Raw genomic sequence first — 25664 nt, 5'->3', positions numbered from 1 at the left:
AAACAGACACATTTCATAATACATAAGGGCCACGCTTATTCGTATTTCCTCACCGTACGGAGTTTAAAAAGTTAATTGCGGTAGGAATGAAACTGTTTTTGAAACGGGTTGTTTTGGAGGCAATTGACCTGTAACGCCTCCCAGAGGGCAGTAGCTGAAATGCATAGTGTGCAGGGTGAGTGGGGTCAGTGATGATCTTGCGGGCTTTGTGAAGTGTCCGTTTATGGTAGAGTGATTCAAGTGATGGAAGGGGTAAGCCAATAATTTTGGAAGCTCTGTTTATAATGCGTTGTAGTTTCTTCCGGGAGAGTGAGTCGAGGCTGCCGAACCAAACTGTGATAGATGAAGTGAGGATGCTTTCAATAATGGCTGTATAGAAGCAGAGCATCAGATGAGGCCTTACTCTGAACTTCCTAAGCTGCCGAAGATGGAAAAGTCTTTGCTGGGCTTTTCCATAAATGTGGTCTGCGTTTGTCCTCCATTTGAGATTGTTGCTGATGTGGGTGCCAAGGAGTTTGAAAGTGTCAGTGATGATGATGGATTCACCGTTGATGAGCACAGGAGTTTTGGGGGGTGGCTGGCGTCTGAGGTCGATGATGAGTTCTTTTGTTTTTGATGAATTGAGTGAGAGGTCATGGTCTGTGCACCAGGTCACTGCTTGGTTGATCTGTGCACGGTATTCAGTTTCTTGGTTATTGGTGATGAAACCTATGATTGTTGAGTCGTCGGCGTATTTGTACAAGTTGACAGAGCTGTGGTGGGATGTGAGCTGGTTTGTGTAAAGAGAGAAAAGCCAGGGTGAAAGAACACAGCCTTGGGGTGTGCCTGTACTGAGGAACAGAGGGGAGGATGTATTATTGTTGATCCTCACCCTCTGTTTCCTGTTCCAGAGAAAGCTGTGAATCCAGTAACAAATGCATGGATCAATGTTCATGTCCAGTAATTTATTAAACAGTATAGCCGGGTTTATTGTATTGAATGCCGAGCTGAAATCCATGAACAGGATGCGGGCATATGTGTTTGCGGACTCCAGGTGGTTCAGGATGTGATGAGTTGCTAAGTTGACGGTGTCCTCAACTGACCTGTTGGCTCTGTAGGCGAATTGGTATGGGTCCATGAGTGGAGTGGTGACAGTTTTCAGGTGATTGAGTATGATGCGCTCAAATGATTTCATGACTGCCGATGTCAAGGCAATGGGTCTGTAGTCATTGAGGCTGGAGATGGTCTTGGTCTTGGGAACCGGGATGATATTGGTGTTTTGGGAGCATATGTACACTTAAACCACTGAAATAGTGGAGGGAGGAGATTTGAATCACCCTTAGCCGATAGCCAGAAAACATGCATTCTGTGCAGGGACACATAATTATTTCCTATCGACCCAATTCAATAGCAATATCACTCCTAAAACAACCAGTTGCTCATGCTCTCCTTTTGACTGTTCACATCCACTGTGATTTAAGTTCACTTGTCTACCCTGAAAGTTGGGCACCCGCATGTAGAATTAATTCCTGTATTTAGCCCATACTCAACAATTGTGTAGTGGAGGATGGGAGGGGTCGTGTGTGGGGAATAGTTACGGGAAGGGAGACCATGTTTTCCAGGGAGATCTGGAAAGATAAATATTTTTTTGTGTTAGGTTGGCAATTTACTCCTTTTAAATAATAAGTTTGAAACATACATAAAGCCACAAAGCAGGCAATAACCACTGAACTGCTTTTCTCTTTACAGGAATAGCTTTGTATAATACAGTCAAGTTATATTTTATTCAGTTCATTAGATATTTGTACGTTTCAACATTTGTATATGTTGTTCAATTAAAATGTTGTCCAAAGTATTTGGACTGAATTTATTCTCTAAATTAAAATTGTGTGGATGTACATTGCAGTTGGCATCTAATTAAAAGTGGCTAATGATTTTGGGAGGAGCTGGATCAAGAATGAATATGAAATTAGACTGTCATAATCTTTTTCCCAGAGTGGAAAGATCAAAGACTAGAGGACATAGGTTTAAGTTTTAGGTTTTAGTTTAGTTTAGAGATACAGCGGGGAAACAGGCCCTTCGGCCCATTGAGTCCGTGCTGACCAGCGATCCCCACACACTAACGCTGTCCTGCACACTCTAGGTAACACGTACAATTTTTTTGACCAAGCCAATTAACCCACAAACTTGTACGTCTTTGGGGTGTGAGAGAAAACCAGAGCTGTAAGGTAGCAACTCTACCGCAATGCCTCCGTGCTGCCCGGAGCGAGGGGCAAAGTTTAAAAGTGATGTGTGGGTGAAGTATTTCACACAAGGGGTGGTAATTCCCAGCGCTGGTGGTGGAGTCTGATAAAATAGTGGTATTTGAGAGGCTTTTAAATATGGAGCGAATGCTGAAATATGGATCGTGCAGGCAGATTAGTTTATCTTGGCTTCATGTTCGACACAAACATTGTGGTTGAAGGGCCTGTTCCAGTGCTGTACTGTTCTATGTTTTATGCATATAATTAAGGAGGATTTTTAAATCGACACAGCTGAACAAGCAGCCAGCGTAACTGAACAAACACAGAGATAAGTGTTGAACCTTCACTTTGTACCCAAGGAAAAAAATAATTGTCTCAAATAACCTGGATAGTTTCCACACCATTTTATGTTACACATGAATAGATGGAATGCCGGATGAGAAAGATTGAAACTAGTTGGGATTTCCTTAGACTCTTAACTTTCATGAAACAATTTTCTGATGTAAACTAAATGGGATGAATGGAAAGATGGTGTAGGTAAATGGTTTTTAGCGGACTTTGTTTTTAAGTTGTCTTAAGTTTGCCACGGAGAGAGTGATCATTGAATGTTTAGCAACGCAAAGGTCAAGTTTATTTTTCTTTCCCCTGATTATAGTTTGAAGAAGGGTCTCGACCCGAAACGTCATCCATTCCTTCTCTCCAGTGATGCTGCCTGTCCCACTGAGATCCTCCAGCATTTTGTGTCTACCTTCGATTTAAACCAGCATCTGCAGTTCTTTCCAACACATAAGATTGAAAGTAGTTCTATATATAGTTATGTGGTAAATTGTTCATGTCTTGTTGCAATGAAAGCTAGATCTTTGTTCCGTTGAACGATGGAGCTGATAGCATGTGTCATTTTATTATTGTACTTTATGGACAAGTTGCATTTTTTTAAATGCATACTTATTTTCTGAGGTATATGTCTCAATTTGTAACTGTTGTTAATCCACAATCATCCTTTAAATGATTTTGAAAATTTGTGTTATGCAGTTGATTTGGTGTGGTGAAGTAATACATAGTAATATAGGTGGGGTTGTGGATAATGAAGTAGATTTTCAAAGTCTACAGAGAGATTTATGCCAGTTGGAAGAGTGGGCTGAAAGATGGCAGATGGAGTTTAATGCTGATAAGTGTGAGGTGCTACATCTTGGCAGGACAAATCAAAATAGGACGTACATGGTAAATGGTAGAGAATTGAAGAATGCAGGTGAACAGAGGGATCTGGGAATAACTGTGCACAGTTCCCTGAAAGTGGAATCTCATGTAGATAGGGTGGTAAAGAAAGCTTTTGGTGTGCTGGCCTTTATAAATCAGAGCATTGAGTATAGAAGTTGGGATGTGATGTTAAAATTGTACAAGGCATTGGTGAGGCCAATTCTGGAGTATGGTGTACAATTTTGGTCGTCTAATTATAGGAAGGATGTCAACAAAATAGAGAGAGTACAGAGGAGATTTACTAGAATGTTGCCTGGGTTTCAGCAACTAAGTTACAGAGAAAGGTTGAACAAGTTAGGGCTTTATTCTTTGGAGCGCAGAAGGTTAAGGGGGGACTTGATAGAGGTCTTTAAAATGATGAGAGGGATAGACAGAGTTGACATGGATAAGCTTTTCCCACTGAGAGTAGGGAAGATTCAAACAAGGGGACATGACTTGAGAATGAAGGGACAGAAGTTTAGGGGTAACATGAGGGGGAACTTCTTTACTCAGAGAGTGGTGGCTGTGTGGAATGAGCTTCCAGTGAAGGCGGTGGAGGCAGGTTCGTTTTTATCATTTAAAAATAAATTGGATAGTTATATGGACGGGAAAGGAATGGAGGGTTATGGTCTGAACGCAGGTGTATGGGACTAGGGGAGAATACGTGTTCGGCGCGGACTAGAAGGGTCGAGATGGCCTGTTTCCGTGCTGTAATTGTTATATGGTTATATGGTTATCTGTTTATTTTTCTACTTAAGTTTTTTATGGTTGTCACCTTTTGTTTAACATTCAAAGTATTTTACTGAAAAGGCAGTAAAGGCTAAAAAAGAACAATCAACTACATTCATTTTCAAACAAGTTAATGCCCAGAGGAATACGATACAATTGCAAAAGCTTGCAATTATACAACAAAAACAGGAGTTGCTGGAAGCGCTGAGAAATGACTGAAACTGATGGAAGCATTAACTCGTGTCTGTGGGTTTTGTGTGGGAAATGGCCACGCATGGTGCCAGAGCCCCTGTTTGCTTTCTTTCTTGCCTGTGTGTGCTTGTGCAGCTGGGATCTGTGACACGTTGCTTCAATTGTAGGGCTCCTTTTGACACAGAGAAATCTGTTTACTGATCAGACATTTTATTCTTCATGGTCAGGCAGTTAAGATGGTATGCATTTTTAACATTAATAAGGAAGGTTTTAAAATTATACTCTTTTAGTTGTATGATGATTGATTTGTTTTTGACAGTATTTGGAAATAATAATGTTCATCTGATTGGAGCTGTGTGTGGTTAATACTTTACGCATGCCGTTTGTTTTAAAAATCAATAGTTTGACTGGCTTGACTTCAAAACCTCTTGAGACTTTGACCCACATTACCTGCCAATAGCTCATTTGCTAATATGTACCTACCTTGAGAAAACCTGTACCTGGAGTAGAAAGAAGGAACTGCAGACACTGGTTTACACCAAAGGCTACAAAGTGCTGGAGTAACTCAGTGGGTCAGGCAGCATCTCTGGAGAACATGGATAGATGACGTTTCAGGTCGGGACCTTTCTTCAGACCCGAAACGTCACCTTTCCATGTTCTCCTGAAATGCTGCCTGACCCACTGAGTTACTCCAGCATCTTCTGTTCTGTCTCTAAAGCTACTTGTTAAACTCGCATTTTGGTCTGACAATGCGTCTTCAATCTGAAACTTTAAATCTGTCTCTCTTCTCACAGATGCAGCCTGAGTATTTTCAGTGTTACTTTTTAATATCCAGAATTTGTTTTTCATTCATTGTATCTACAATTAACGTAACTATCATGGCACAAGGCACATTTATTTCAGTTTGAATCATAATGCAGTTATCTGGTCCATTTTTGTGTTGGTGTAAAATTGTTTTGGGTATACCTCAAAGCTGTGGTGTCACTGAACTCATTTGCTCTCAATTTGTTTTCAACTTAATCTATAACTTTATCTTTCTCCACTGCTCTACCTCGTGTTGCCCTTCACCTCCCTCTTTCTTATAGACACAAAGTGCTGGAGTAACTCAGGCAGCATCTCTGGAGAATAAGGATGGGTGATGTTTTGGGTCGGGGCCCTTCTTCAGACTGGTCAGACATCTCCCATTCTTTTTCTTCAGTGATGCTGCCTGACCCGCTGAGTTATTCCAGCACTCTGTGTCCATCTTCGGTATAAAGTAGCATCTGCAGTCCTTTTCCACACCCTCTTCCTTAAGCTGTTCCTTCGGCCATTCCAGGTCTGAGCTGGCTGAATGGTCCTATGTACGATTCACAGATATTACCACTGGTGAATTGGATGGAGCTTGACTGGGTGGGTAAGATTTGGGATTATATATATTCTCCATTTGATATTTATCCATGGCCTCTGCATATTCCTGCTTAGAGATTCGAGATACTGCATCTGCATTTTTAGAGATCTTGTACCAGGGATTCCCATGAATCAATTATGCTTTTTTAACCAGGTTTTTGACTCACTAAAGAGGGCAGAGATCACTGCTCCTCAGCAAAGCATGGGCTTGGTACCAGGTTTGAAATCCCCTTTGAGAACTCCTTTCCTTGGACAGTGGAAGTTGTGCAGCCAGGTGCACCGGAGGCGAAGGTGAGTCTCCTTGATATCTGCCTTCACTGATATGGAAAGTTTAGTTTAGGTTTAGAGATACAGTGCAGAAACAGGCCCTTCGGCCCACCCAGTTTAGCTATCCCTGCACACTAACACTATCCTACACATTAGGGCCAATTTACAATTATACCAAGCCAATTAACCTACAAACTTGTACGTCTTTGAAGATACTAGAGATCCCAGAGAAAACCCACTTGGGTCACAAGGAGAACGTACAAACTCCGTACAGACAAGCACCCTTAGTCAGGATCAAACCCGGGTCTCTAGAGCTGTAAGGCAGCAACTCTACCACTGCACTACCGTGCCACACTAGGATCTATGTTCTCCAGATCTTTTCATGGATCTAGATTGTTGGCCAATGAAGTTGCTGTAATTACAGGGAACTTCATCACAAAAAAAAAATCCTCCACAATTATCACCTACCAGTGATCGATGATCTCCTGAAATCAGAATTCTGCCCGTCATGATGTCCAATGGGCATGAACGTTACTGCTGGAAAAATCCAGGAAATTGTAGAGGGGAGCATCAACTACTGCACATTGGCTTTTTCAACCTCACAAAAGCCCTTGACTTCATCAATAAGCCAGGGATTGTGGGGATTCTTTCCCAAATATGCTGCCCTCAGAAATGTACTATTATTATTCTGTACCTGCACTGTTAGATGAAACACAGCTGAGATCCTAACTTTTGTGATTTAGTCTTGCTGCAAAATGGAGCCAGACCGCTTTTCAATCTCTATTGCTGTTGTTCTATACCAACCAGCTCCATGCTGCACTGGAATAAGGCTTGTTGAGTGAACAGTTATTTTTTGTTTTCATCCTTTGTTGCCTCCTTTACTAGTGGAGATGGGACATGTTGGTCGGCGTGGGCAAGTTGGGCCAAAGGGCCAATTTCCACCCCATATGACTCTATGACTATTTACCCTTATGACCTAAAGAGATAACCGTGTTGCACTAATTCTGGTCTCCAACACTTCCCTGATTCTCTTTTCTACATCACTGGTGGTTGTGCTTGGCGCTAAAGGCATGAAGTATGAAACTAAACCTATGAGACTGCCCTGAGTGTAGTTGTAGCTTCTGGCTAAATGAAACTAAATATCTTATGGTGCTTGGTGTTAAATTTCATTTGATTAAGTTGATCATTGATGATTGAATGGAAGTTTTTTTTATTGCTTCCGTGTATCATCTTACTTCAGCATGGATGATCTGTGTGCTGTACCTCTATTTCTATTACTCTACTTGTAAATAAAGGCAAAACTCGCATTGCCTGTGGGGGTCTGACAGTGATAACTGTTACCAAAATATCCCAACAGCACATATACATCAGTAGAGGAATGATTATTTGTCAGGTTATTAATGTCTTTGTTTTTAAACAGAAGTACTGTTCCACTGCTGCCATTAGAGACGGTCCAGAGGTGGTTTATTAGAATAATTCCTCCTATGTTGCAAAACATACTTGGCCAATAAAGTATTATTGTATTGTAATCCCGGGGGTGGAAGATTGCAACTTTCATGTGATCCACCTTGTTTCGACTAATGCAATTAACTTGACGTGCACAAATGGAAGATCAAATAGAACAAGTTGTCCAACAACTTTAGGCTGTGCACGCCACACGGAAGAAGAAGAAGAAGTATTGTAATCCTGGGGATGATTGGGTTAACATATGAGGAGCGTTTGATGGCTCTGGATCTGTACTTGCTGGATTTTAGGATGAGGGGGGGGGGGGGGGGGGGGTCTCATTGAAACCTACCAAATAATAAAAGGTCTAGATAGAGTCTAGAACCAGAGGGCATAGCCTCGGATTAACCTTTAGTGGCATCAGACGTACCTTTAGAATGATGAGGAGGAATTTCTTTAGCCAGAGGGTGGTAAATCTGTGAAATTCATTGCCATGGAAGGCGTTGGAGGCCAAAGTATTGGGTATTTTTAATGCAGAGATGGATAGGTTCTTGATTGGGAAGGTTATCAAAATTACGGGGAGAAGGTAGGAGAATGGGGTTGAGAGGGAAAAATAGATCAGCCATGAAAAATACAGTAGACTGGATTGGCTGAATGGCCCAATTCTGTTCCTGTAACTTATGATCTTATGACATGATCTTGTGGTTTTGAGTGGTTTCATAAACCAGAGATTGGTATTGATAAACCATTAAAAGTAATCTATCCTGGTGTCTGCCTGGCTGAGAAATCAAACAGTATACATTAATTTTTATATATTGAGTGTTTTGCATCATGCTGGTTTGGAATTTCATGTATGCAATCTAGTACAGGATTGTTATTCAAATGCATCTTTGCAAAGGTGTGAAGACTAAACCTGAAATAGAACCCATGAAATGAAGTACAAAATGAAAATAAGATCATATCTTCCCACATGCAAGATTTCACATAACATTTCAGCGATTAATATTCACTTCTCACAAACCACATCAGGCCGTAAAAAATATGTTGATTTCACACTAAAGGCAGTTGATCCGACTACATCTTTGAGTCTAACACCCACTTATCAATATTGAAAGGTTAATCAAACACAGTCAAATTGTGCTCGGTAGGACTGATGTGAAACCAGCAGAGTCTGCAAATGAAACTATCTTCCACCACCAATTGGTCTGTCTTCTTTCGTGTCCACCATCTATGTTTCAAATGTTGGGCCAGGCTCTTGCACAGTGGACAGCCTTCTCATTTGCCACCGCTGGATCTTCCAGGCAGCATTGTTCACCAAGAAGTGGGCATCTTAGTAGGTGTGGCATGGGTTGTACAGATGTTCCTCATTCACATTCTGTGTCTGCCGCATCTGCAAAGCCCCATTTGCTCATATTGGTCTTGCATTGGCCCATCCATGTACGAAGCCAATTGAGGGACCTCCAGATCTTCCAGTCACACCAGTGATCAGGTGGTAGCTGTTCCTTGGTTGGGATTGGCATCTTTACGTGGTGGTGGTTTTCACTGCGTTTCTTTTCCCACGAGGCTAGTCGTTAAATTGTTCTGTAAAATAAACGTATTCACTTCCTTGGGGTTGGAGATTGCAACCTTCACGTGGTCCGCCCTGTTTCGACGAATGAAATACATGACTTCATAAGTCATAGGGGTAGAATCAAGCCATTTGGCCCATCGAATCTACTCTGCCATTCAATTACGGCTGATCTATCTTTCCTTCGCAACCCCATTCTCCTGCCTTCTCCCCATAATCCTTGACGTCACAACGAATCAAGAATCTGTCAATCTCCGCCTTAAAAATACATAATGACTTGGCCTCCGCAGCCGTCTGTGGCAATGAATTCCGCAGATTCACCACCCTTTAACTAAAGAAATTCCTCCTTTCAAAAGGAACTTTGTATTTTTTAGATCCAACAGTAAAACTGCACTGTGACTAGAATGTAAGTTAATAGCCAGACATGCCAGTTACCCAAATATTGCAGTCATAATGTCCCATTATGTTTTCATTTACTACTTGGCCATGAGTAGAAAAATGTGGTTTTTAAATCAATCCTTACATTATTAAAACTGTGATACTGCAAAAATGTCTACTTGGGTGAAATGAGAATGTGCTTAGGTTTATATGCACCATTAGCATTTTCAATGTAATCATTCGTGAGTGGGAAGAGAACGTACGATGACTGCTGAGAGCTGTACTGTGGGCAGAACATTAATTTCAACCAATTAGCAATGCTAATGTAAAGTTATTTGGCATTTATGAAATTGAACAACAATTAAGGATACATAAAAATAAGAATTAAAAATTAAGTCATGCCTGGCAGTGTTGGAGCTGAATATTTAAGAAAGGGTAAAAAGAGTCTTAAAACCTATTAAGTGAAATAAATACTCTAGACATGATCAAGTGTTTGCCAGTGGCTCTGCAATTTCGTCCCTAGCTTCCCAAAGTATCTGAGGAAACACAAAGATATTTGTATCATCAGTAGCCATGGGGCAGGTACCAGAATACTGGAGCATGGCTGAGTGTTGTGCCTCTATGTAAAAAAGGCTGCAAGGAAAAACCGGTGAACTTCAGAACAGTGAGCTTTCCATCAATGGTGGGTAATTTATTTGCGGGGATTATGGGAGATAGGAAGTACATGCATTTGGAAAGAACTGATGTGGGATAGTCAGTATTTGACTGAGTTATTTGAAGTGGCCAAAGAAGATCAATGAGGCCAATGCGGTCGATGTTGTCTACGTGGACTTTTGCAAAGTCTTTGACAAGGTACCTCCTGGTCGGGTGGTCTGGAAAGTTAGATGACATGGGATCTAAGATGTTATATTTTGGAAGGACAAACTAGGGCAGTAAATGGTATGGCCCTGGGGAGTGTTGTAGAATAAAGAGACCTGGGGTTGCAGTTAATGTGTAAGAAGGAACTGCAGATGCTGGTTTAAACTGAAGATAGACACAAAAAGCTGGAGTAACCCAGTGGGACAGGCAGCATCTCTGGAGAGAGGAATGGGTGAAGAAGGGTCTCGACCCAAAACGTCACCCATTCCTTCTCTCCAGAGATGCTGCCTGTCCCACGGTGTTACTCCAGCTTTTTGTGTCCATCTGGAGTTGCAGGTACATGCTTCCATGAAGATGGTGACACCGATGGACTGGGTGGTGGAGAAGGTATTTGAAATGCTTGCTTCATCTGTCAGGGTAGAGTGCAGGAGTTAGGATGTCATTATACAGCTGTAAAATACATTGATAAGGTCACAGTATACAGAGTCCTGCATGCATTTCTGGTCTCCCAGCTATAGGAAGAATGTAATTAAACTAGAAACGATGCAAGAAAGATTTACAAAGATGATACCAGACCTGGTAGGTTTGAGTTGTAAGGAGAGGTCAATAGGTCAAAAGCCACAGTTTTTCCTCTTGGTTCTTCTTGGTTTCTTAGTCCTCCAAAATATTCCAAATGGAATTTAAACTGGAGGTGGTGGAGGGAGGACTTAAGCCAGAATGGTTATTGGGAAGAAAGAGCTACCTTAAATTTAGTTGCATCTGGTTGGGTAACTATAGTAGGGTGGAGATTATTCCATGCTTTAATTGTGCGGGGGAAGAACGAATTGCTGTATACATCTGTCTTGGTAGCTGGAACCACAAATTGGATCGAATGCCCTCGTCTGCTCCTAATTGGTTTGGGTTTGGTGTTGGTCTTGTAGTCTATGTCGAGCTGACCATTTAACATCTGGTCAGGCGAATGAGGACATGGGAGGAAGATGAGAGGGAAAAGATTTAAAAGTGACTGCTTTGCAGACCATTTCCATTCAGTCCGCAACTAATGTTTTCAAGAGAGAGTTAGATTTAGCTCTTAAGGCCAAGGGAATCCAGGATATGGGGAAAAAGCAGGAAGGGGGTACTGATTTTGGATGATCAGCCATGATCATATTGAATGGCGGTGCTAGCTTGAAGGGCCAAATGGCCTACTCCTGTATCTATTTTCTATGTTTCTACGACCTTGACCTGTCGCTTTAGTCCTCCCTCCCAATCTGACCTCGTCATCTCTGACCTCGGTATGTTCCAACATTGTGTTCCAAACAAAACTCTACATACATTTTTCTTCTTATGTTCAAGAACAAATGAGAGTCTTTTACTCTTTAATTAAAATAAATATTTTGTTCTTTAACATTTTTTTTAAAATTCTTTATTTAATATTTCATACATTATTTAATATAAAATATTCTTTATATTATATTTTGCTTTATTTAAAATAGTTGCTCTTTATTTAAATTTTTTATTATTATGTTCAAGAACAAAAGAGCATCTTTTGAGTATGGGAAGCATCTCATCTTGTGTCTGTCACCACGTAGATGTCTAGTCTCAATATTTATTGCCAACTTTTTCTGTTCTTTCTCCGCAATTTGCTGCTGACTTTGCTCTGTGGTTCCGGCATATTTTGTTTTGGATTTCAAGAAACTCCCTGTAACCACCTAACAGTCCCCATTCATCTATTGTGTAGGAAGGAACTACAGATGCTGGCTTCAACCGAAGATGGACACAAAAAGCTGGAGCAGCTCAGCGGGACAGGCAGCATTTCTGGAGAAAAAGGAATGGTGCCGCTTCTTCTGAAGAAGGGTCTCGACCCGTAATGTCAGCCATTACTTCTCTCCAGAGATGCTGCCTGCCGCGCTGAGTTACTCCAGCTTTTTGTGTCTACCTCCCATTTATCTACTAATCTGACAGCTCAGAATGCACGGACATCTCCTTTGTTCTCTCCTCCACCATAAGACATCCATGTTTTCTCACTTCTCTAGTTCTGCTGAAGCTTCATTGAAATAACAAGTTAACTCCATCCACAGATGTACACGTTTTTCAAAGAGCCGGCACAAAAAGAATGGGCAGAATGTTCTCCTTATGTCCAGTTCCAATCTCTCCTTCTATAAGTAAAATATAATTACAACTCAGAATATTTACAATCTGTTTCTAAATTCAAGAATTATTTTAAAATTTTTAAAATTATATTACCCCAAATTATTCCAGCCCTTTAACAGAAGCTATCAAATGAGAAAGATCAGAACAAGTAACTTCAGATACTGGTTCACACAACAGGACACATGGTGGTGGAGTATTTCAGTGGGTCAGGCAGTGTCTCTAGAGAACATAGATAGGTGACGTTTCAGGTTGGGACCTTTCTTCAGACTGATTGTATGGGTGTGGGGGAAGAAAGCTGGGAGAGAGGAGAGGCAGGACAAAGCCTGGCAAGTAGTAAGTGGAGGAAGGAACTGCAGATGCTGGTTTTATTCAAAAATAGACACAAACTGCTGGGGTAACTCAGTGGGACAGGCGGTGAGAGAAGGAATGGGTGACGTTTTGGGTCAAGACCTTTCTCAGTCGACACAGGCAAGAGGGATTTTTTGATTGGCAGATGTTTAGAACAAAAGCCCGAGATTGAAGCAGAAGATGTGAGACAGGATTGAAAAGTTGTAAACTGTGACGTCAGAGATGAAATGAGAAAGGTATTATGCTCCTCCTTCGATATAGCTGCATGCGCTGCAGCATTTTTCTACACGATGTCCTCCAATACATTTTGTTGCATACTTTAGTGTTTGTTGTTAGGCTGCACATTGAGAGGATGTCCTCATCATAGATACACTTTGCACATGCATGGAAGGAGCCTGGTTCAACAGTACCCTATGGCCCCTGAAATCAGTAAAGGTTATCAAGGAATAAATCACATTGTTAGTTCCTTCCCAACACAATTGCACGCTTCTCTACAATGATTGAAAATGAAAATCATAAGATCCTCCAACTGCTGTGCATAGCGATCCAAAAGCTTTATCCATTTATTTGTTAATTTATTTGAAGGTCACTGTCACCCGTCCCACTCACTCCCTCCACAATCATTTACACTTGTTGGCATCACATTTAATTTACCTCTGTTCCAGGTGTATTTATTTAACTACTTTTGAATTTTTCTGAAGGCCCGAAATGTCAACTATTCCTTTTCTCCAGAGACGCTGCCTGACCCGCTGAATTACTCCAGCATTTTGCGTCTATCTTTGACATGTTCTATCTGTATTCTTGCTCAATAATCTTTATCTTAGTCCATTCTCCTGCATTCTCCCCATAACCTCTGACACCCGTACTAATCCATAATCTATTTATCTCGGCCTTAAAAATATCCACTGACTTGGCCTCCACAGCCTTCAGTGGCAAAGAAATATAGAAATGTAGAAATAGGTGCAGGAGTAGGCCGTTCGTTCCTTCCAGCCACTTCCCTTGATTTCCATTGCTTACAGCTTAGCTCCTAAAAAGTAATTACTTTTTGTTATTTGCATCTGAAGGGTTAAGCAATCTTTCTGCTGCCTTGCTGCATGGTGAGCGGTTAGCAACCTCCACGGTGTCAATGACTAACCCCACCCAGGGTGTGGCATCCATACATGTCTAGCATCACATCCGTTTCTCACATGCCAGCCTCATAACAACGATACTGTTACTGGTACAATGTTTTTTAACCTGCACTAAACGTATGATCTATTTCTGTTGAATCTGACAATGATTGTTCCCAGCACAAGTTGTGTCGTTTGTAAATGAGGTGTGGAATAAAGTTGTGAATATAAAGCATAGGGAAGTCTTCGGACAAAATGTTGTCATTGAATATTAAAGTTGAAACATCACAGTGCAGAGATGGTAAGAGCTGGTATGTGCTTTATAATGCAGCCAGTAAGTCGGCATGGCGGCACAGTGGTGCAGCGGTAGAGTTGCTGCCTTACAGCATCAGAGACCTGGGTTCGATCCTGACTACGGGAGCTGAATGTATGGTTTGTATGTTCTACCTGTGACTGCCTGGGTTTTCTCTGGGTGCTCTGGTTTCCTCCCACACAAGCCCATTAACCTACAGGTCCTAAATTGTCCCTAGTGTGTAGGATAGTGCTGGTGTACATGGTGATCACTGGTTGACGCTGACTCGGTGGGCCAAATGGCCTGTTTCCACACTTTATCTTTAAAATCTAAAAATGTAAAGTCAAAAGGCTCTGGATTGGCAACTGATAGTGTTGTGGCGGCTCCCAAGGGTCGTGCCATCATACTGTCGAACCCCTCGGCACGGGAGTGGTTCAGTCCGGAGGCGGCCTTTAGCCAGAGGGTTTAAAGGCAGGGGTTTGGGTGCCATCGTTCTCTTGTTTGGTCTTCCCTACAACCGGGAGGAACATAATAAAAGGTGCCTCTCAAAACACTGGACTTCGTGCTTCCTTTTGAGACCCACGCACTACAGTGTTTTATTTAAAGGTAATAGAAAATATTTTGCAGACAATGGTCCCTGGCTAGCCAGCATTGACTGAGAGGGGAGAGACAGTAAGAACAATAACTGCGATCACCCTACTGCGCATTGTGGATCATGATCAACTTTGATCTGTGGATTGTCATCCTGATCAGGATTTAGAGCAGACTAATGAGGAGGTCCTATGACATTTCCACCTTCACCAAGCTGGATGACCTTGTGTAGCACAGTGAAGATAGACACAAAATGCTGCAGTAACTCAGCGGGACATGCAACTTCTCTGGAGAGAAGGAATGGGTGACGTTTCGGCTTGAGATCCTTCTTCTGTGATTGGGAGTCAGGGGAGAGGGAGACATAGAGATAAGGAAGGGTAAGGTGTGAAAATGAAGTTCAAGGAAAATACCAAGGAATCAGTTTAAATAAGTTCAAAGACTAGATCATGATTAGCTGGGAGAAGATGACAACAAAACATTTAGAGATGAAATTTAATTAGGACAGTCAGACTGGTCACAGAACTAGGAAGGGGGAGAGATAGAGAGAGAGAGAGAGAGAGAGAGAGAGGGAGGGAAAGCAAGGGTTGCTTGAAGTTAGAGAAGTCAATATTCATACTGCTCTGGTGTGAGCTGCCCAAGTGAAATATGAAGTAATACCCCTGGGTACTGGGTGGTGAGGAACAGCTTTTCAATTAATGTAGAAACAAGGAACTGCAGATACTGGTTTACACAAAAGGGTACAAAGTACTGGAGTAAACCGGGCATTTTTAAGTAACCCCTATAACCCCCTCCCCTTTCTCCTCCTCTCCTGTGCCCCAACTGGACGTACTTATTTCTTCCCTGCCCCATCTCCTACATTCCTTCCTCTGACTTTACAATTTGCAACTGTAGTCTGTCCTTACCTTCTCCATCTGGTTTGGCTCAGCCACCAAGCATGACATCCGGAGGCTGCAGCGCATCGTTCGATCAACCGAGAAGGTTGTTGACTGCAACCTTCCCCCCCCCCCATCAATGAACTGTACACTGCAAAGGCCATGAAGCGAGTGGGTAAGATCATCTCTGACCCATCTTACCCTGGCCACAAACTCTTTGAAGCATTACCCTCTGGAAGGCGACTCCGGACTGTCAAAGCCGCCACAACCAGACGTAAAAACAGCATTTTCCCACGAGCAGTAGCTTTACTCAACAGCCAAAAGTATGTAGTTTCCTTTTGCTCTGGTATTTAATTTCATTTTTCACATGTTTAAATTATAATGTTTTATTCTTAATTGTCTACTGTATATCGTGTTGTTACTTGCGAGCAAAGCACCAAGACAAATTCCTTGTATGTATCCATACTTGACTAATAAAATGCATTCAATTCAATTCAATTTAATCAATCAATCTGTCTCGCAGCTGCCCATCTGCCTGTCACAAACACCCCTCGCCTGTGACAACCTACTACCTGCCATGCTTTATCCTGTCTCTCGTTTTTACCAGATTTATTTTCCTCCCTGCCCACCCCCTCCATAATCTGTCTGAAGAATGCTCCCAAACTCAAACGTCTCCTATCTGTGTTTACCAGAGATGCTGCCTGACCCCTGACCCGATGAGTTAGTCCAGCACTTTGTGTCCTTTCTTCAATGTGTAGGCTTTGTGCATGAACATTTAAGCGTTGGGATTTATGACTGGGTTTAACGTACGCATAATGCTGCTCGTGCATCAGAATAATACTGTAAAACTACCCTTTTCAATCACTTTGGCCTCAGAAGAGCATTGGCAAGATATGGTCTCATTTTGAGTATGGAACAGGAAACTTTCAGAATGCAGCTTCTGTGTAAATTGTGAGCATTAAGCTGCAGGTTAAGAATTCTCTATTTTTGGAATCAACCACGCTTGAAGTAAAGGTACGGCACAAGGAACCACAGATGCTGGTTTACAAAAAAATAAATAAGGTGCTAGATTAACTCAGCGGGTCAGGCAACATCTGTGGAGGGCATGGACTGGCAATGTTTTGGGTCGGGGCCCTTCTTCTGACTCAGAAGAATGGTCCCAAACTGAAACGTTTTTCTGTCCATGTCCTGCACAGATGCTGCCTGATCCACTGAGTTATTCCAGCACTTTCTGTTTTTTACTCGTGCTTGAAGCAATCTGTTCTGACTAAAGTAGATATATTGTTTTTGATTATAGTGCCGAAAAAGATGTCAGAAAACAAGCTTTCTTTAGTATTGTGGAAGAAAACCATTCTCCTCCTGTCGGGGAATCTTACCATGTTGGCAACTCATACCTCCATCTATTATGGTGAAGTGGGGATGCAATGTCACCAAAGGAAGATGAGTTAGTTATGTCTTGTAGATTAAATGGCTCTTTTCCAACACAGATCTAACTTCCTATGAAAGTCATGCAGAGGAAAATAACCTAAGAAAGTTATTAAGTTTAGTTTAGAGATATAGCACGGAAACATGCCCTTCAGACCACTGAATCGGCATGGGCCAGCGATCGCCACAGACTGACACTATCCAACATGCACTAGGGTCAATTTACAATTTTTTACCAAGCCAATTAGCCTACAAACCTGAGGTGGACACAAAATGCTGGAGTAACTCAGTGGGACAGGCAGCATCTCTGGAGAGAAGGAATGGGTGACATTTCGGGTCGAGACCCTTCTTCAGACTAGTTAGGGAAAGGGAAATGTGAGATATAGATGAAGATGTCAAGAGATAAAGAACAATGTATGAAAGATATGCAAAAAAGTAAAGATGATAAAGGAAACAGGCCATTGTTAGCTGTTTGTTGGGTAAAAATGAGAAGCTGGTGCATCTGGGGTGGGGGAGGGATAGAGAGAGAGGGAATGCCAGGGTTATTTGAAGTTTGAGAAATCAAATTCATAATACTGGGCTGTAAGCTGCCCAAGCGACCTACAAACCTGTACATCTTTGGAGCATAGATGCACCTGCAACTTCTGAATTGCAAGCATCTTTAGAATTGCATACAGCCAAACAGCAGACAAGTATCATCATGCTCACATGTATAAAGTATGGATGAGATTTTATCATCATGCTCTTTGCTGTTCTTCAGTGGCGTCAAGATACAGTCAAGGAATCAGAGGCAACAGTGGAGCTTGAGTATATTGTGATAATGTGAGCCTCTGACTGCAGAGCTGGCCTTCGTCCTCGAACCACACAATCCACCAAGATTCTGCCTTCGCTGTTGGTTTGGGGCCAACATGGGGCATGAAGATTACATGAGCTTGTGTTTGAGAGTGCCAGCGGGTGAGCCCACATGCACTGTCACTGTTAGAAACAAAGACAACAGTGATGTCTAATTTGACAGGCCCCTTGTTTCTGGGTCTGGAAGTTATGGAGTGAACCCTGAGCAGAGAAGTGTAGGTTGACATTCCAGTGTGGTTGTGAGAGAGTGTAAAACCATCAGAGGTACCTTCTTTATGGCAAAATTATTGAAAGATACCGCATGAAAATAAGTCCTTCAATCCATTGAGTCTATGCTGACCATTGATTATCAGTTCATACAAGTTCTATGTTATCCCACTTTCTCAACTACTCCCTGCAAAATAGGGACAATTTACAGTCACACTCACATGTCTTCGGGATGTGGGAGGAGCCAGAGGACTCGCTTGATCTTATTGAGGTGAGTGAGTATAAAATCATGAGAGGAATAGATCGGGTAGAGTCTCTACCCTGGGGTAGGGGAATTGAGAACCAGAGGATATAGGTTTAAGGTGAAGGGGAAAAGATTCAATAGGAACCTGAGGGGTACCTTTTTCACACAAAGCATGGTGAGTGCATCGAATGAGCTGCCAGCGGAGATAGGTATTATAGCAACACTTAAGAAACATTTAGACAGGTACATGGATAAGACGGGTTTAGAGGGATATTGGCCAAACGCAGGTAGGTGGGACTAGTACATATAGATGGGATATGTTAACTGGTGTGGGCAAGTATGGGCAAGGAAAAAAAGCTGAAAAGTGGAGGGGCAGGACAGAACATGGCCAGTTGGATATACAAATCTTTGAACGAAGGGCAAAAGACGGGTATAATTTCATTTATTTTCATGTCTGGCCCTTAAAAAAGAAAAACTCCAGCATGTTGTATCTCTCCTTTCAGCACAAGATCATAGAGATGGCATGAAGTATATTAACTCGACTTCCATCTATGCAATCTGTCCCAATTGGATATTTCTCATTGTCTGAGAACAGCTGGATGTGATGATCTAGGATCTTGGATCACTAGCATCTGTACCGATAGGATCAGTATTCAGGACCTTGCATTCAGGCACTCGACAGTTGGGTGGTGGAAAGCAGAACTCTCACAATATTGAAAAGTCTTGTGGCTGTGACTGTGGATTGAAGCCGACAGATGCAAAAGTTCTTTATTAGTTTTGTTTATTGGCATGTGTACCGAGGTACAATGGAATGCTTTTGCTGTGTGCTAACCAGTCAGCAGAAAGACAATACATGATTACAACATATAATCCTCCAACAGGATCCCACTACTGGCCACATCTTCCCATCTTCCCCCCTTTCTGCTTTCCGCAGAGACCGTTCCCTCTGCAACTCCCTGGTCAACTCGTCCCTTCCTTCCCCAGGTACTTTCCCCTGTTACCGCAGGAGATGCAACACCTGTCCCTTTACCTCCCCCCTCAACTCCATCCAAGGACCCTGACAGTCTTTTCAGGTGAGGCAGAGGTTCACTTGCACCTCCTCCAACCTCATCTACTGTATCCGCTGTTCCAGGTGTCAACTTCTTTACATCGACGAGACCAAGCGCAGGCTCGGCGATCGTTTAGTTGAACACCTTAACCTACCTGATCTCCCGGTTGCTCAGCACTTTAACCCCCCCCCCCCCCATTCCCAATCTGACCTTTCTGTCCTGGGTCTCCTCCATTCGCAGAGTGAGGCCCAGCACAAATTGGAGGAACAGCTCCTCATATTTTGCTTGGGTAGCTTACACCCCAGCCGTATGAACATTGACTCCTCCAACTTCAAATAGCCCTTGCTTTCCCTCTCTCTCCATCCCCCTCCCCTTCCCAGTTCTCCCACCAGTGTTACTGTCTCCGACTACATTCTATCTCTGTCCCGCCCACTCCCCTGACAGGGTCTCGACCCGAAACATCACCCATTCCTCTCTCCTGAGATACAGCCTGTCCCGCTGAGTTACTCCAGCTTTTTGTGTCTACTTGATTACAATTGATCCGTTCACAGTGTGCAGGTACATGATAAGGGAATAACATTCAGTGCAAGGTAAAGCCAGCAAACTCTGATCAAAGATAGTCCGAGGGTCACTAATGAGGTCGATAGTTGAGGTAGATTTTTTCGACACAAGCAGCTCTTCTGGTGAATCTATTTTTCTCTTTCCCGATACTTAACTCGTGTTTTATAGTTTTCAAAAAAGTCAACAATAAACGATTAACCACCATTCCAATAGCTATAATCACCTCTAGTTTCCCTCTCCCATGACTCAGTTTGAAGAAAGGTCTCGACCCGAGACATCGCCTATTCTTTTTCTCGAGAGATTCTGCCTGACCCACTGAGTTACTCCAGCATTTTGTTTCGCTCTTCACCATAATTACCTAAGAGGAGTTAGGTAATTATGGCGAAGAATTATGGTGAATGTGGGCAGGTAACTTTGTAGATTTACACTCTTCTATTGGGATCACATCCCACTGACAGAACTCCATTGAACATTCAAATGTTGGTGGTGGACACAAGAGACTGCAGATGCTGGAAACTGAAGTATTAAAAGCAATGCCTCTGGAGGAACTCAGCGGGTCAAGCAACATCTGCAAGGGGGGAAAGAGCAGTTGATATTTCAGGTTGAGACCCGACATCAGAACTGAGTGCACTTTCCATCTGGCTCCATCCGTCCATCATCCTTAACCCCTCCTCAGTCACATACTGGCAGTGAAATGTTGAAACGAGGAACTGCAGATGCATGTTTACAAAAGAAGACTTATAGTGCTGGAGTAATTCAGCGGGTCAGGCAGCTTCTCTGAAGAACTTGGACTGGCGACGTTTTGTCGGCTTCTTCAGACTGATTGTAGGAGAGGGGGGGGCAGAAGAAAGCTGGAAGAGAGGAAGGGCAAGGCAACACCTGGCAGGTAATAGGTTGATACAGGTGAGGGTTTTTATTTAAATAGCAGACAAAGGCCAGAGACGAAACGATAGAAGGTATGAGACAAAAGGATTGAAGAGTAGCTAGAAGAATGGGATGGGGTGGAGAGAAAATGGTGCGAGTCCTCGTGGGGCACATGGGAGGAGGGGTGGATTTGGGAGGAGGAAGGGAGGAGGAAGGGAGAGGGGGAGGATTTTGTAGTTACATAAAATTGTAGAATTCCCAAGTGGATTATGTTCCAAGTTCCTCCAGGTTGCATGTGGCCTCACCCTGGATCTATTGGATCTCCCGGTTTCCAACCATTTTAACTTCTCTTCCCATTAGAAGCAAGACCAAGCTTAAACTTGGCGACCGCTTCGTCGAACACCTGCGCTCGGCCCTGCCAAGGCGTACGGGATCTCCTGTTTGCTAATCATTTTAACTCCTCTTCCCATCCCCATGTATGTCTTTCTGTCCTGAGCCTCCTCCATTACCAGTGCCTGATCTCATCATGAGAGGCTCAGTGAGGATGATTAACGTGAACATTGATATTGCTGTTCACTGCATAGTTACATAGTACAGAATCATAATGTCCTCCCACATTCAATTACTGGTTTTGATGATCAGTGGAAGTTACATTATGAACAGATTTGTTTTTATGACTGGTTCTCATTTGAATTAACAAAATTTAATTTAATTAAGTAGCTCCCCATATTCCATAACTGCTCAAAGATGTCCCCAGCAAGAAATATCAAGATCAGTACTTGAATGATTAATGCGTAGAAAGTTAAGACCAAGTGCCAGTATCCTGTGCTGAATGAGTCTAGATTCTATGTGTGAACTTTCAAAATGATGATCCTGGGGCAGATTTGTGAGGAGCCTCTATCTTCAGCACAAGTGCCTGACTTATGCAACATCCAAATGCACATGCCTAACAGGAATTTGAATTAAAAACTTGCTTAGCATTTAATCATCTCCAAATCAGGTTTGAAGTAACAGCAGATAAACACAAAATGCTGGAGTAACTCAGCGGGACTCGCACCATCTCTGGCGACAAGGAATGGGTGACATTTCGGGTCAAGACCCTTCTTCAGACAGTCTGAAGAAAGGTCTCGACCCGTCCCGAAATGTCACCCTTTCTTTCTCTCCAGAGATGCTGCTTGTCCCACTGAGTTACTTCAGCATTTTGTGTCTATCTTCGGTTGAAACCAGCATCTGCAGTTCCTTCCTACACATGAAGTAACAGCAGAATATGTTCCCAGACCTTCCGTTTTAAATGGTGAAAAATGTTGACTGGAAAAGTTTAGAAAGCTGATGACATGTCCATGGGACAGGCGCTGGGTGCCGTGAGAGAATTCTTTGAGTAACAATAATAAATATTGATGTCGGGTGAGTTCCTACTTTGGATTTCTTTAGGAACTAATCTAGTGGTATTAATCGGAAATCCTTCACTGCCTCTAATATTGTGCAGTACTCTTTCATTAAATAATCTCAATAGAATGCAGCTCTAAAGTTGATTTGGGTTGCATTAACCTAGATTGTTTATGCTCCAAGTAATAAGAGCTGTTTTCTGCTGTTCAATCTCTTTGCTTGACATTGTCAGGTATATCATACGATCGTTAGGGTATAATATCCTATGTTAAATAGGTGTAATGTGAGGGGGGGGAGATTTAATAGGAACATGCGGGGTAACTTTTTCACGCGAAGGGTGGTGGGTGTATGGAACGCGCTGCCAGAGGAGGTCGTTGAAGCTGGGACTATCGCAATGTATAAGAAACATGTAGACAAGTACATCGATAGGACAGGTTTGGAGGGATATGGACCAAATGCAGGCAGGTGGGACTAGAGTAGATCGGATGCTGTAAGACCCTATGACTCTATGCGTGCGATAGAACTTTTTTAAAAACTTGTTTGACTGTTGCCTCTGGTTACGCAATGCGGCCAAAAAATGTCTCACTTTATGTGTATCTAGTTGGAATATTTGCTTGCAGCACTCTTTAAAATTGCATCTGGGAATGATGGTGATTTTTATTGAATAATGATGAGAATGATGGGTCTTTATCGCATTCGACCAAATAATCAAATGTCCAGTATTTGAAGCCCCGAATCTGCTCTGTGTTCTGTGCGATTGAGTATTTTCTTCCCCCATACATAACTACTTGTTCGATGAAGGCTGGTGAGAGCTCGTAACTGCCAAAGCTCCATTACATGCAGCTGTGCTGATTCATCTCTGAGTAGAATAAAAACAAGAATGTGTGAAATCAAAGCAATCTTTCATGCTAATACAGAAAGAGGCTCTCTCAGGCAACTGGATGGAAGAAAAATCAGAGCAAGATTAATTTTCTACTGTCTATGACGGTGACATTTAGAGCTCCCATTGTCTTCAAAATCCTTCCAGTGGCGCAGAATAATTCTTCCCATGGGTTCTAAATGAACTATGCATATAGTAGAGCTGGAACTCTGCCAAGGTTATGCATCTTTTCCTAGTCGGTGAATTAATTTTTAAACTGTTAATCGGGACATTATTGAATTTGTCATTTGTTGCTTGCAGATATCGCAGTGGTGGAGATGAATGATGCTTTCCGCCAACCTTCCCTGTTTTACCATCTTGGAGTGAGGGAGAGTTTCAGCATGGCAAATAATATAATTTTATATCGTGATACAAATTCAGACACACTTCAGTCCCTGCAGGTAAAGCTACTTGGAACTCACTCATATCTTCCAGTGCATTTTGTTGTAGATAATAAAGTACAAAATTGGATTCTCTAGCGTGCTTAATAAATATGTGTTAGGCTTTGTTTATATATTAAAATAGTGGCAACATTCAAATTGAGCTGAATGACTAGTTAAACATTCTAGTACAGGTGCACAACCTTTTATCCGAAAGCCTTGGGACCAGACACTTCTCGGATTTCGGAATTTTTCGGATTTCCGAATGGAAGATTTTTAGCGTAGATTAGGTAGGTAGCGCAGGCGGCTTGAAAAGTCTGGAGCGGCTGCCTCCTCCCCGGAGACCGGGGAATCATTGTAAATCATTGCTTAAATGTTAGTCAGTTAGTTTGGAGGGATTTTATGTGGTGGGGGAACTTTAATTCTTAGTCCCCTACCTGGTCGGAGAGGCGGGGAGCGGGCAATGCCTTACCGGGTCGCCGAGCAGTAAGCTCCGGAGCGCTGTGGCCGCCGACTCCCAACATCGCGGAGCTGGGGGCTGCGGGCGTCCGGCCGCGGGCGGCGCCGGTTGGAGCTCCGACCCCGGCAACTCTACCCCTGGCTGCGCGGCGCTCCAAATCCAGCGCCGCCCGCGACCGGACGCCCGTAGCCCCAGCTCCGCGATGTTGGGAGTCCGCGGCGTCGCAGCGCTGGGATACCAGCGGGGAGCGGGCAATGCCATACCGGGTCGCCGTGCGGTAAGCTCCGGAGCGCTGTGGCCGCCGACACACAACATCGCGGAGCTGGGGCTGCGGGCGTCCGGTTTGGAGCTCCACGCAGCCAGGGGTAGAGTTGCCGGGGTCGGAGCTACAACCGGTGCCGCCCGCGGCCGGACGCCCGCAGCCGCAGCTGGGAGTCGGCGGCCACAGCCTCCGGAGCTTACTGCACGGCGACCCGGTAAGGCATTGCCCGCTCCCCGCCTCTCCGACCAGGTAGGGGACTAAGAATTAAAGTTTCCCCCTTCACCCCCCCCCCCCCCCCTTCACATAATAGCCCTCCAAACTAACTGACTAACATTTAAGCAATGATTTACAGATGTTTAAGTGTCTCCCCGGTCTCCGGGGAGGAGGCAGCCGCTACAGTAGTACAGACCTGGGTTGACCGTGGGTCGTTTCGGGTCAAGTTTGGCGCCAAACGCGAGCTTTGGTGTGCAGACGACATCCTGGAAAAAATGTCCGGTTTTCGGAGTTTTTCGGTTTCCGGAACTCCGGATAAAAGGTTGTGCACCTGTATTAACAAAAATAATGAGTTGGATTGCTTGGGTCACTATTATACCCTATTAAATAACATTTAATAGATCCTTATAAAACGGTTACCATTAAGCAATGATACTATGATATTTAACAATAAGGTGCCAAATTTACCTTGTGTAGAAAGGAACTGCAGATGCTGGTTTACACAGAAGATAGGCACAAAATGCTGGAATAACTCAGCGGGTCAGGCAGTATCTGGAGAAACGGAATAGGAGACGTTTTGTGTCGAAATCCTTCTTCAGATTGATTCACCTTGTTGTGTTGAATTAGTTAATCAGATACCATTGGACTCAGGGCCCTGTTGTAAAATGTAACTGCTTTTAGAAAGTACCATTAAGGAGTTATGTGATTTTTACAATGCAGTCGCTGAACTTGTCTGTAAAGTCCTGCAAGTAGTATGAGAGGAATGTGGCAGTGCATCTGCTCGTTTTCAATAGGTAATTGTATTGAAAATAGCACTAACTTAGCCATGTAAAATAATAGTCTTGAGGCAAACATTTTTACGAAGCCAGAAAAGGTGAGGAAAAATATAAGGAAAATGTTTGAAAACCATACTTGGTCAGTTGGTCAGAGGGGGAGTTAAAGTGTTTGGCAACTGGGAGATCACGTGGACAAAGGTGGACTGAGTGCAGTTGTTCAACGAAAGATCGTCCTAATTGCGCTTGGTCTCGTTGAGATTTAGGAGTCCACACTGAGAACATGGAATACAGTAGATGAGGTTGGAGGAGGTGCAAGTGAACCTCTGTCTCACCACCTATGTCTGCAGGAAGTGGGTCCAGCTGCAGTTCCTCTCAAACCAGCTGGATCAGTTGGAGCAGCAGTTGGACGCTCTGTGGAACATAGAGACAGAGAGGTTTATAGACAA

The 25664-nt window shown here is 43.1% G+C and overlaps 1 protein-coding gene across 1 annotated transcript in view; it reads left to right on the top strand.

The window, feature by feature from the left end:
- map3k5 (mitogen-activated protein kinase kinase kinase 5) overlaps window positions 1-25664 on the top strand; it is a 156474-nt gene that overhangs the window by 5079 nt on the left and 125731 nt on the right. Inside the window, exon 2 of the mRNA XM_033020971.1 lies at window positions 23389-23528. Coding sequence (XP_032876862.1) covers window positions 23389-23528 — 140 coding nt within the window. The remainder of the gene's footprint in view (window positions 1-23388; window positions 23529-25664) is intronic.

The sequence above is a fragment of the Amblyraja radiata genome, chromosome 5, assembly GCF_010909765.2.
Source record: "Amblyraja radiata isolate CabotCenter1 chromosome 5, sAmbRad1.1.pri, whole genome shotgun sequence".
Lineage (NCBI taxonomy): Eukaryota > Metazoa > Chordata > Chondrichthyes > Rajiformes > Rajidae > Amblyraja > Amblyraja radiata.
The sequence above is the reverse complement of the archived record's forward strand: the minus strand, read 5'-3'. Positions and strand labels throughout refer to the sequence as shown.